We start from the raw sequence: 12895 nt of genomic DNA, 5'->3' as shown, positions 1-12895 counted from the left end.
GTCGGGGCTCGTGTTTCTGTGTGTTCGCTGCTTTTCACGCACACACTTCTTGCCTTTGCTGTGTGTGTGCGCGCGCGCGTCCTTCTGAGCATGTAGCTGTGCCGCTTTACCCTGGCAGACCTTGTCATGTCACAGTGACCAGAAAGCAATTATCAGTGTATTGCCAGTTGGAGAAGGACCTCCTACACTCCCCTTTTCCTGCTGAAAGAGCGAGCGAAAGAAAGGGGGAATGGAAGTTAGAGCCAAGATAAGAAACAAAGAGAGAAGGGTGAGAGGGAGAAAACTGAGACACAGAAAGAGAGGAAGCTGGATGAAAAAAAAAGACTGAGAGAAGAGAGACAGTGAAGGGAAGAGTGAAAAGAGAGAAAACAAGAGAGGGAGAAAGCAAAGAAAACAAAGACGGGAGCAGGAGAATGTCAGGCTGACATTGCTGGATCGGTTTGAGAGCTCTCCAGGCCTGCAGCCACGATGCCCTGCCGTAACAACGCGTTATGTGGCAACGCAACAAAAATGCTATAAAGCTCCACTTCTCCGGCATGATTTCAAAACATCATAAATAACTTGAATTCAATTATGTTTCTACACATTTCTTCATACTGCAGCAGGTATTACAACCTGCAGGAGCTGCTTTTTTATTTTTAAATTTTTGAATATGTAGTACTTATGTAATGTAATACTAAATTTCCTAATATTAAATTAGGTTTGCTTTAAAGGTGACTCTCGTTGTTAACAATAAAAAGCCACACACCACAAAAGAAGTAACAATATAAGCTTTTTTATCATAGTTATCTGACAAATATTACAATTCATGTTTCTAGACAACCATAAAATTTCAGTTTATGCTTTTATTTCCACCGGGATTGATTATTGCAGAGCCACAGAAACTAACAGTAGTTCATGCTAATAGCCCTCAGGGTTTAACTTGGTGAACAAAGCATTAAAAATCTACAGTTAAGTCCAAAAGTTTTTGTACAATAATACTTCTTTTGTAGTTTTGAATAAATGGACAATTGACTGACAAGCAGTTTGTATTAGTTTAGACAACCTAACGTTACTTTAAATATAAAGATCATTTTTGACAGTTTTATAGAAGTCTTTTACAGTCAATTACTCCTTAAAGTCTTGAACTCATGATCACAAAATGCTGTGTTTCCTCCCTTGAGATGCTCTGCCAGGCCTTTACTTCAGCCGCCTCCAGTTACTGCTTGTTTGGGTGTCTCTCTGCGTTCAGTTTTGTCTCCGGTAATTCAAAAACATGCGCTATCGGGAGATAAAATGACTGACTTGGCCAATGAAGAATATCCCGTCTTTGCGTCGAGAAATTCTCGGGTTGCTTTTGCGGCACGCTTTGGATCATTATCTATTTGCACTGTGAAACTGAGTCTGATCAGTTTTGTAGCATTTCTCTGAATATGAGCTGAGAGTATTGCTCTATACACTTTACAGTTCATCCTGCTGCTTCTATCAGCAGAACCATCATCGATAAACACTGGTGGCCCACTTCCACTGGCAGCTGTACATGCCCGTGCTTGCTGATTATGCAATTTATGATTGCAAGCCTTTGTCATTTTATACATATTTAGCTGAAGACGAGGGCTGGTATGCAAATATTTACACTTATGACAGCTACATGCACATGGTTTTTCCAGTGAACACAGTGGCATGTTATTCACTATTCAGACTCGAAGCATAAGTGCTTTTCTCTTGCATGAGAGCCACTCTTGCATGGAGAAAGAAGTCCAGCGCTGCAGTGTTGCAAGCTGTTGGCCTGACATAAAGTCTAAATATCTCAGTCAGCCATTTCCTCCATGTCCGTTTTTAATACATGTATTCAGTGGCCTGGAAACCGGCAGAATAATGATTGCCCCCCATACCTGTGCAGCACGCATCTAGATTAAGCCTTTGTTTAAAGATCCTTTCAAGATTCACGTTTCTCTGCTATTTTATTCTTGTTTTATTTTTTTAATCTAGTGATTTGGTTTTGTCTACATGCTGTATCAAACCACCAAGGTGGCAGTGAAGGAAAGAAGCAGCAGCAATACAGCAGCTACTTTGCGTCAGACACACAACAACACAGGCTACTCTACCGTCTCACTGTTTTACCTCCCGAGTCCCAGCTTTCCTGTCAACACATTCCCATCTTTCGGCTCTCCCTCTCTTCCTCGTGTTCAGCTCGTGTCTATGACTTTTTATTTTAACCAACCCTCGTGTATTTCTGACATCAGCTCTTGTTTATGATACACTATGAGCTTTATTTTGTGTTCTTCCTCCACTTGTGTTTTTTCCTCATTATTACAAATGTCACATTTGCACAGTGTTTTATTTGATGTGAGCCGTCCTCCTTTGCTCAAGTACAATGAACCATCTGATAGAAAACACAGCCCACTCCGTCGCTCTCATATCCTCTCTCATTGTCTTTATGCAAGATGACTTTTGTAAGCTTTTACCGCATCTTCATCGGATGAAGTAAGCGTTTGTGTGTCTGTCTGTGTAAACAGCACTGAGTGAGGAGTTGAAGAATTCCAGCGTGGCGCTTCAGAACATGAGAGAAGAGAAAGAGTGCCTAAGCCAGCAGCTGATGTAAGTGTCTGCAGTATGTGGTAAAACAAACAAAACACACACACACAAACACGCACGCAAACACGTGCACCGATGTGGACGCAGGTGATCCGTGGTATTTGAAATATGCCGGGTAAAGAGCAGGTCACTGCAAGGCTTTTACTCTACACATAACTTCCCTCATCCAAGTGCAGCCTCACTGACTCCACCCAGACCAGGAAATGCTCACTGTCTGCATACCAGGCTTGTCAGGTTGCAACACCAGAGGATTTTACTGTAAAGACTAAAACAAAGGTCTGCTCAGAGGATAAATACACGATATGTAGAAAATAGCTTTCTCAGGAGTGACTGTTTTTTTGTTTTTGTAGTCCATCCAGATCCTGGGTGTTGGTGTTTTATTTTAGTAACACAATACATAGACGTCATTGACATAATGCTGTAGTTGTTACATTCTGACACTTTAAAATATGTCATATTGTACATTAAATTTTTTTTTATTGCCATCACATATTTCTGTCTGTTTGCACATACACCTACCTCAATTCCTCCTCTTTCCTTTAGGGAAGCACTTTATTAATTGTGACTGTAGTTTTTAGCTAGTCTTTTTTTAATAAATAAAAAAATGCAACTTTTTAATCAGACAAATAGCTAAAGCTGTACGTAATGTTATTATGTGGTGCTGTTGGAGGAGCTTTTTGATGAGCAGATGAGAACAAGTTGTGATTTTATGACTCAGGATGATAGTTGGCTCATATGCTGCTTTAGGCTTTCAAAAGTTGTTTTCTTTAAGAACATGAGGAACTGGGTCCAACTGTGCCAAACCCAGAGAAACTATGCAGTTCCTGCCAGTCTTCAGGTTTTGACAACTCTTGGGTTTATTGCGCTTCAGAGGTGTGAGTAAGATTGTTAATTTAGGTGAGATATATCATGTTCGTCATTTTACAGACAAAGTAAAGCAATTTATCGCGCTCGCATTGTAAAAAAGAGCAGCTCGGGATGATAGAATAGTGTTTGTAACATGACGGCAAATTCATTTTGTCAGGGTGGAAATCTTTTGTGGTGCTCAAATATTTTTGAGAAATAAAGAGGTTATACACAATATGGTAATATTATGTTGAAACACAGTACGTATCACTCCGCGAGGCGCCTGCCTAATATAGCCGTAATGCTCAGACAATCCATCAAGCAGTCCGGGTTCGTAGCTTAGACAGATTTTCGAGCGCCGTGTACGACATAAAATCATTTCAAGGTCAGTAAACACAACCAGAATTCATACATAAGGCCCATTGGATTATAAGGGGCACTGTTGATTTTCAGAAAAATCAAAGGATTGATTTTAAATGTGCAGTATTTTCCAAATAACACGGTAATAACGACGGCCCGCTAGCATGCTCTACCAAAAATAGTGCTTTGTTGTGTATCTGAGTACACCACTGAAGTTGCAGCATTTTTACAAACCAATTCTGGTTTATCCGTTTCATTCAACGATCTGCTTTCGCTGCCATGCTTTTTCCACTGTGTGCGTATGAAAACAAAGGCACTGCGCATGTGCGTTTTACCCATATTCTATCGCGATATTTCATTTTTCTATCGTTGCCCAACATTATACTGGTATTACCGTGAACAGTATGATATGGCCCAGCCCTACCACTTACCATGCCAGAAGTCAGTCAGCAGTGCTGGCTTGATACCAGATCTGGGCCAGACCTGCTTGCTATGTGGGATCTAGAGGATTGTGAATAGCTGTGGTTGTTATATTGTGCGTTGGTTCAATTTATGTTCCTAACGAAAGGTGTCTGTGTTTACGAGCATTTAAGTCTAGATTATGAAATAAGGTAAAAAAAGGTTTGCCCGAGTTTTTTTGTTTGGCATCTTTTCCAGTTATATCAGGCAAAACATTTTCCCGCTCCGTTAATTCTGTTGCAGTGTTGTCAGTGTTATGAATGATATCTGTCTGCGATTTCCATAAAGCTGCCCGTGTGTGGTGGAGAGCGGTACAGACCTGCAGCAGCATATTTTCCTTTTGCAGATTCACCTGTGCTTCTGGAATCATGTTCAATAAAATCTTGTATAAGAACCTCCGTGAGAGCACTCGAAATGGGTCATGGAAGGGGCTTTCTTTCAGCGTGACAGTAACCAGAGACATCCCAACAAGGCAACAAAGAAGTGGCTAAAGAAGAAGCACTTAAGGTCATGGAGTGGCCTAGCCAGTCTCCAGACCTCAGTCCTGTAGAAGATCTGTGGAGGGAGTTGAAGATTTCAGTTGTCAGCCAAGAAACCTAAAGGTTTTAGAGAGTTTCTGTGAGGAGTGGGCTAAAAGATGTGTGCAAACCTGGCAACCAAGTACAAGAAACATCTTATTGCTGTGCTCGTCAACAAGGGTTTCTCCACCAAGGATGAAGTCATGTTTTGCTTGGAGAACAATACTTTTTTCTCACAATAATATGGAAATTTATAACATTTATATAATGCGTTTTTCTGGATCTTTGGTTAATATTGTCTCTCTCTCTGTTACATTGAAAGTAAAATTATAGATTAACAGTAGAGGAGCTTGTTTCAGGCAGGGGCTAGACTGAGGGGCTGGGACCAGTGTGGGAGAAATAAGGATTATTTTGAACTATAAATCTTGCAAAGCAACTCTCCAAAGTCCCAGGATATGGAACTAAAAACGAGTGCAATATGTCTGCTTTAATTAAATGTTTTATTAAAATTCAGTCTGTTTACTAAAGTGACCAGTCCACCGAATTTCACCTTGGCTAATGTTTTCCAGCTCATGAGTTAGGAACAGTTGCTGGCCATCTTGCTGTCGACAGGCTTTCCACTTCTGCCACTGAGTTGACAGCCTCAGTCATTCTGTCGCTGTTTATTCGTGTTTGTTCTGTTCGTGATTCCAGATCTGAGATAACCATTCAGTTTCGCATTCAGTGAAATGGCACTTCTTCTTTGCAGGTGTTTTATTGCCATGTTTGGCAAGTTCTGTCATAAGCCACAGGCGTATAAATAGATAGATAAATAGATATACACACATGCAGCTGTGTAAATTGGACAACAAAAAGAAACATTTGCTTCCCTTTGTAAAACTTCGCAGAGCATTTTGCTTCCTGCCTTTAGCCTTAAAGATAAAGATACGCAAAAAAATGGAGCAGGATGTTCGGTTAAAATTAATAATTTCTCAAACCCTCATGAGTCCCACGAGGATGTGTTCAGGAACATCAGTCTGACATTTATTGCTGTGGTAAAATGTCTTTTTACAGCTGTTTGATAAGCTGTGACTTGGCAGCGACATTTCATCAAGCACGAATAGTGTTTTCACATGCACACTTTAACTGCTCACTGCACGTCAAATGTTCCCATCGATTACCTTTTTTAACCCTCGAAAAATTATTCACTAATGTTTCTTCTTTTTCCCATTGTGACAAAAATCCGTTCTGTGTTTTTGGGGCAGGTTTGTGCTGCTGTCTTCAGTTACACAAGCTTATCAGGTGGGTGGTGGAGTGGAATTCATGTGTGTGCTCATTTCTTTACATTTCGCTAGCTCTTTAAAGCTCGAACCATGAAATTCTGATTTTTTTTAATGGAGCGTTTAGTGAGGACTAGACTGTAAACGAGTGAAGAAGTAACCAAGTTTTAAGTAGCTTGATGAGGCTTGATAAGAGGCTTTCAGAATTGGAAACTTGATTCTGGAAGGTCTTCTGTCTTAAACAATTGGTTAGATTAGCGCCGTTGCAGAGGCATTGTATCAAGGTACCAAAATGTCAGAAAAAACACCACCCACGACAAAGAGATCACCCCAGTGTTCCTCAGTGTGATGATTTTGAAGCCCTCAGGAGAGCATTTCAGCGTTGTATCAAAGAAAAACAACACCTGAGAAAAGGTTAAATAAACAATGCAAGAGGAGAAAACTCAAGTGGAGGAGAATCACAGAGAAATGCAGTGCAAAGTCCAAAACATGGAGACAATAAACCAAGAGACGCAGTGCAAGCTCCAAGATATGGAGAAAAAATGAGGGCCTGCGAATGATGTTTAGTATAGCGCTCCAGAGAAATACAAAACTGCTAAAAGAGAAAAAAGAGCAGAAAACTAATTACAAAGACCTGCAGTTCAAGCTTCAAGAAAAACACAAAGAGATACAGTGCAAGCTTCAGAACATGAAGAAACAAAAGGAAGGGCTTCAAGTGATGTTTAATGAAGCGTTTTGAAGAAATGCACAACTGCTGAAAGACAAGGTACAATTGGAAGAAACACAAAGAGAAATGCAACATGTTCTCCAAGACTTCATGAAGAAAAATACAGAATTACCATTATTTACAAAGCAAAGGACAAAAACAATAAAATTGAGGATAAGAAACAAGAACAGGGGAAAAGATGCACAGAAATTTAGAGTAAAATCCAAGCAATGATGAGCAAAAATACCAATTTGAAAGGACTATATAACAAAGCACAGTACATAAACACTGAAATGCAAGAGAAGAAGTGACGACAAGAGAAAAAACATAAACTATCCAGTCTACACTTCAAGAACTGCAGAGGAGACATCAGTTGCTGGGCATCCAAGACAAGGTACAACAAACAAACCACAACATGCATGAGGAAAAGAAAGTTCAAGAAGAAAAATATAAAGAGCTGCAAGAGAAACAGTGAGAACTCCAAGAAAAGCATGAAAAAAATCACGAAAAATTAAAGGGCTGGAGAAAATTTGAGTTACAACACAAAGAACTTATTATTGAAATGACAAATCTCATAGCACAGAACAAATGTCTACAGGAAAAGTGCCTGAAAAAGAAGAAGCACTTCAGGTTTTCCAGAAGAAGGACTCTTCCTCCAACAGGAGCAAACTTTACAATAAATTGTGCAAATAAATTCACTGTGCTTCAGGATTTATTCAATGCTAATCAGGTTTAGAAACATTACTGATGGTACTGAATGTAATATATGCAGAATGATTGAGATTGTGGAATTAATTCATAATTATTCTGTATCATGTGGGTCTGTGAAACACGTATCATGTGCATAAGAAAACCCCAAACACACAAAGAGGAAGGATCACCTTCAGAAAGCCTGGAGAACTATTGCTTATTGCGGTTCAAGACTTTTGCACAGCACTGTACACAGCAGTGTGAATATAATTCAAGGTTAACATTCACTGATGTTACTGGTGCGTATTTAGAATTAAAAACCTGCTTAGATACTGGTCTCCAGTTACTAGTCTGTTTGCAATCAATTGCAAAGAATATTATATTTCTTCAGTGAAACTGAAGAAAGCAAACAGTTTACTGCGGTGCACAAATAATAGTTTTCCTGTGTTTCTTTCCATGTCCGTGTCCTCTTCTCTTCGACTGCTTTTGCATGAAACAGATTGTTCTCATTCTGTACTTTTGTGTTTTATTTTTAAGCTAATTCCATCTGACCCGCTGCCCTCTTTCTTGCCATAAAAACTGCTCACGCCTCTGCATGCTTGCATGTACCCAACCTTAATTTGACTTTGTGGCCACGCATGTGCAACGTGCACATCCATCTAACACAGGGATGAATGCAGAGACAGAGATGACGGAGGCGAGGTTTGCAGTCTGACGCGACCTGACATATGGAGATACAATGCTACAGGGAGAATCAGCCTTAAGGCCATGTTGCATGATGAGTTAGGTGAGGAGGATCAGGCAAATATGTTCAAGCCTAAGACTTTATTGCATGATAAAGGGTGTGTATGGAGATGATGACAGAGAAACAGGGGCTGACATGTAGGTATCTGAGCAGTTCCTCACTGTTGTCAATTACAATGGTAGCTGTAGGCCAGTTTGGCGCGCCAACTGTCTGAACATGTTTTGTAAATTTGCTTGAATATTTATCAAAACTGGGTATATTTATTTTTGTATCTTGGTATCATATTTCCTGCTTTAATCTTTTTTACCTGGAAATCAAATGAAGTACTTCTTGAATAAAAGTACAAAGTGCCTTAAGTGTAATATTGAGTAAACGTTATGTCAGTTAATTCAGGAATAATTGTGTTAGTCTTGATAAAAATTCATCTTGCTTTGCTTAAAAAAGTGCCAAAGTGTTAAAAAAAAATCCAAACAAGTTATATTCATTCATAAATAATGTTATTATTACTAAAGCTGCCAATTTTGTTATTAAGTAAGTACTATAAGAAAGTGCAATAGAGAATATTTTTCAGTTTTATGAATTTAAATCCCGATGCATAAATATAACAGCTGATTTTAACTGCTGTGTGGTTTGCATGTTCTAAACAAGTTGTTAAACACTGCATGGGTGTGCCACAGATTTGTGCTCTACTTGAACGAATGTCGCTGGTTAGAAAAAACAATGAGCACAAGGGAGTGATTACTCTGTTTCGTGTGTGGCAGACAGTCAGCCGAGGTCAAGACTGAGGTCCAGATGGGACGTCTGAGTCGACCCTCCTTTCACTGTCCGCTTGATGCTGACTAAAACGGCCACAGTCGCTGTTTTGTGGGAGTTTATGGGCGTCTCTGTGCATCCTGAATCCTTTTAGTCTCAACTTGTATCTTCACGTCTCCAGAGCATGTTGGACCCTTGATTCACTCTTGATATTTAAGAGCATAAAAAAAAAATCTTTGTGTAAAAGCCATCGCCATGACAACTCCCCAACCTTTGATGCACACCTCAATCAGACATCCACACCTGTTTTGCTTCTGTGGCACTATCTGGTTGCTTTGGAAACACACATATCTGAGGACAGTCCACAGCTGTGGAATTTTATTTGATCCTGCTGTGCATTCTGACCAGCCAAGGGCAGCTTGTTCTCTCATTTGCAAACAAAGTGACTTACAGACTTTTAGGATACTTTTATAACCTTCCTTTCATCCAAAAATAACGCTAATTTATAATACACTGTGCATGCAAACTCTGCTCCTTATGTGGATTAACTTTTATTAATCTGATTTACGACTCACGCTACTGGCTATGTATCATCTGTCAGCATTTGTCAGTGCATCACAGAGAGGTTCACAAACCTCCGCCTATATCTCTGGATGAGTCGTTTGGAAGAGGTGTTGGGAAGAGTCCTGCTGCTTTCTGATTGGCAGGAGACACCGAGCTCGTCCTTTCATCAGAGGACGAACACATGGCTCATCCAACGCAGACGCAGGCCCGGTTAAAAGGATGGATTAGTTGGAAGAGAGGGTTAGATGAAAGATGGGATAGGACGCATGGAGCACGAGAGGAAAGATGAAAGAGTGGTTGGTGAAATGAGTGAAGGTCAAGAGAGAAAGAGCAAAGGATTGATGTGATTGATGTGAAACAGCTTGTTTTCATAAGGATGATGCACGCTGGCTGCCCTGTGTATGTGTGTGCCTGCATGTGTGTGCATTAAAGCCAGTGTGTGTGCATTATGTCATATGTCTGTGTGGTTATTGGCAGTAGTATAGCGACTGCTCTCAGGATGCCCCGTTTCCCACGAGTTCTTTTTGTCCGTGACACAGAAACAGATTTTTTTCTGTCTTTTTTTTTCCACCCTCACCACACTCTGCTGTTTATCACATGCTAGATAAAAATCAGCCACAGCCCTTTGAGAAAGAAGACTTTTTTTTTCTGTACTCTTCCCTTTTCAAATTCAAAAGAAATCTCACTCTTTTGTAAGCACGCACCACAAAAATAAATGCATTTCCCTAACGTTGCAAGTGTCTGCTTTCCTGTGACCGGTTGCCAAGAACAACACCACTCTGAGTCAGCATTTCAGTTTTGGTGTTGCGATTCACCACATCCTCCACTGACTGCCACCTGTCCTGCTTCAGGCCCGATCGGCAGCAAACCGTGCGCAGTTTTGGTCACTCGAATATTTTCCTGGTCTGCTTCACTTTTACGAGGCATTCCTGAACTGTGTGACACATCTAATTACACAGGGGAAAGAAATGTGGCCACGAAAGACGGGCGAAGATTAATGTGATTCCTTTTACCATCAGTCATCCAGCTGAAGCCTGCAAACAAGTGACGGCTCTGATCTGAATGCTACGTGCCGTCAGGCTGTGATTGCCACATCTGCTGTGGTTACCTTGATTAAATCTTGCACAACCAGGAAGCTTTTTCACCTTGTTTTAAGTTCGTGCAGGGTTTACCGATAGTGACATAACTCGGTCCACTCAGTGGGAAAGACAATTAAGGGATTTTATTGTTTTTATTCTGAACCCATCTCTCCTCCCCTGGAGGAACTTTCCTGGAATCCTCATGTTGTGATTGTAACCTGCTTCTGACACATCTACTGATAATATGTAATAATAGATTCTTCTAGAGTCTGACTTTGTTTCCATGTGCACACTGTGTGCACCACATGCCTGTAGCCACAAATGTGCCCAAAGTCCTCCAGCGCTCTCACGGAGCACTGTGCACTTGACTGCACTTGCAAAGTCACAAAGAAAACACCACCGACCACCGTTTTACTTTGTCTTACTCTCTCTCTCTCGCTCTCTCAGTCATCCTTCTCTCCCTTAAAGGCCCTTTTCACCTCAGAGGAAAAAGAGTCAGGAACAGGAGACCGGGAGATAAAGAATAGAAAGAACGGAAACAGCAGTTGAGAGTAAGATATTGTGATATAGATATCATGAAGATATCATGTCATCTCTGACCTTGAAAACACAAAGGGAGGGAGAGAGAGAGGGACAAGGCATAGTGGTTTGTAAAGTATGAATTGTATTATGCTGTAGCTGAATAGAAAGAATGCAGGAGGTCTGTTCCAAATCATCGGTAGATGCCCGGGAGGAAAAGAAGGTTAAGAAAAAAAAGAGCAAGAGAGAGAGCGAATGGGATGGAGATGTGTGTGTGATAGAAGGTACAAAGAGCGGGAGGCTGATTACTGGAGCCAGACAGCTGCGAGTGTTACTCTCATTATGTGCCTGTATTTGTGCTTCTGTCTGTGACTAACATTCGCATACTTTCACTGGCTGCTATCACATTCACACCTTACGTGTCACCCTGAACTCATCTCTCCGGCATGGATTTAATGTGGTTGTCTGGCATTAGCTGCCGTTACTGTGTTGCCTTTTCTTTTTTTTTTTTAATATAGTTTTAGACGTACATCTCAGGGGGAAAGCTGCCATTTTTGCAGGGTCAGAGCTGTTAGTCCCCAAGCATTGGCTTGACAAATAATCAGAAAGGTCAGGCTAAAGCCACACTTTTAAAACTTTGCTGAAATTACAGTTGGTTTAGGCCTGCGCATTCTGATTCAGGTGTTTGTACGAAGCATTTAGACATATTTCATGTTGCTTTTAGAGCTTGTACTGTTACTAAAAAGCAATCAAATCACTCATGAAATGCAGATTACAGAACTTATAGAGTGAGGAGCTGCTCCGGCTGGGAATCCACTTTTGTTGAAATGTACAAATAATTCCAAAGTGTTTGTCAGGGGAAAAAAAACAAAATCTGTCTCACTGGAAGTGAAAACAGGCCGTCTCCCTCTGAGCTCAGACGTGCAGGCCTTCTCAGTCCATATCCTCGTTGCGTGTGTTTGCAAGGTCACACGGCTAGACGGCCGAAAACATACTGGCACGCACACATACACCCAAACACATTAACTGATCATGCCGCCAGAGAGGGGATTAGACTGAGAAGCCGGCAGGGTTAGGGGGGTTAGGGTAAAGTATGTGTGTGTCTGTGTATGTGTATGCACAGAAGGTAGGAGTATCACACACTGTCATGGCACGCACTATTAGAATTAAAGCCGATTTACTTTCTCGAGAAGAGGCAGCAGCTGCCCATAGAACAAGAGGTGATCTAAAAAACACCATCTAATTTTTTTTTTACAATAGAATCACAACAAAGCAACTCAATTTAGTTGCAAACTGACAGACAGCAGCACTTTTTTGTGCTCGAAGAGTTACAGTATGCTTGAACTTTTGCTGATCCCAGAGGGAAGATTCATTGTTAAGCTTGGCTTCTTCCACATGGAGATTCACGTCAAGGAGTGCACAGAATAGCAGCTGTATTGATTTGGCATCTTGCTCAAGTACTCTAAAGTGACACTCGAGATTGTAAAAAACATACCCAGGGAATATGGATTTCCTTCTGGCTGAATGTGAACTGTGGGTATGGGAGTTAATGCTTGCTATATTAGATCTATGCTCATAAATAGGTCATAAATGTATTTACTCAACAAATGGTGGAAATGATCACCTGTGCCATGTGCTTTTTGTCTCCAGAGAGCAGAAGAGACGGAGTGAGGAGCAGCTGTCCCAGCTAGAAGACTCTGAAAAGGAACACAGAGTAAAGCTCCTCAGGTTTGCTCCTCTTTCTGTTTCTCCAATAAATCGCCGATAAATTCTCTGTCACTCCAACTTTCCCACAACCACAACTCTCATCCCACTCATTC

General features: G+C 40.9%; 1 protein-coding gene across 1 annotated transcript in view; it reads left to right on the top strand.

Moving 5' to 3' along the window:
* The window catches only part of lekr1 (Leucine-, glutamate- and lysine-rich protein 1), an 86406-nt gene that overhangs the window by 46858 nt on the left and 26653 nt on the right, over positions 1–12895 (top strand). Inside the window, exons 6-7 of the mRNA XM_006799856.2 lie at positions 2499–2580; positions 12726–12803. Of these exons, the coding sequence (XP_006799919.2) occupies positions 2499–2580; positions 12726–12803 (160 nt within the window). The remainder of the gene's footprint in view (positions 1–2498; positions 2581–12725; positions 12804–12895) is intronic.

Source organism: Neolamprologus brichardi, chromosome 14, assembly GCF_056152115.1.
Source record: "Neolamprologus brichardi isolate AB-2024 chromosome 14, ASM5615211v1, whole genome shotgun sequence".
Classification (NCBI taxonomy): domain Eukaryota; kingdom Metazoa; phylum Chordata; class Actinopteri; order Cichliformes; family Cichlidae; genus Neolamprologus; species Neolamprologus brichardi.
This window is presented reverse-complemented; position numbering and strand designations above follow the sequence as displayed.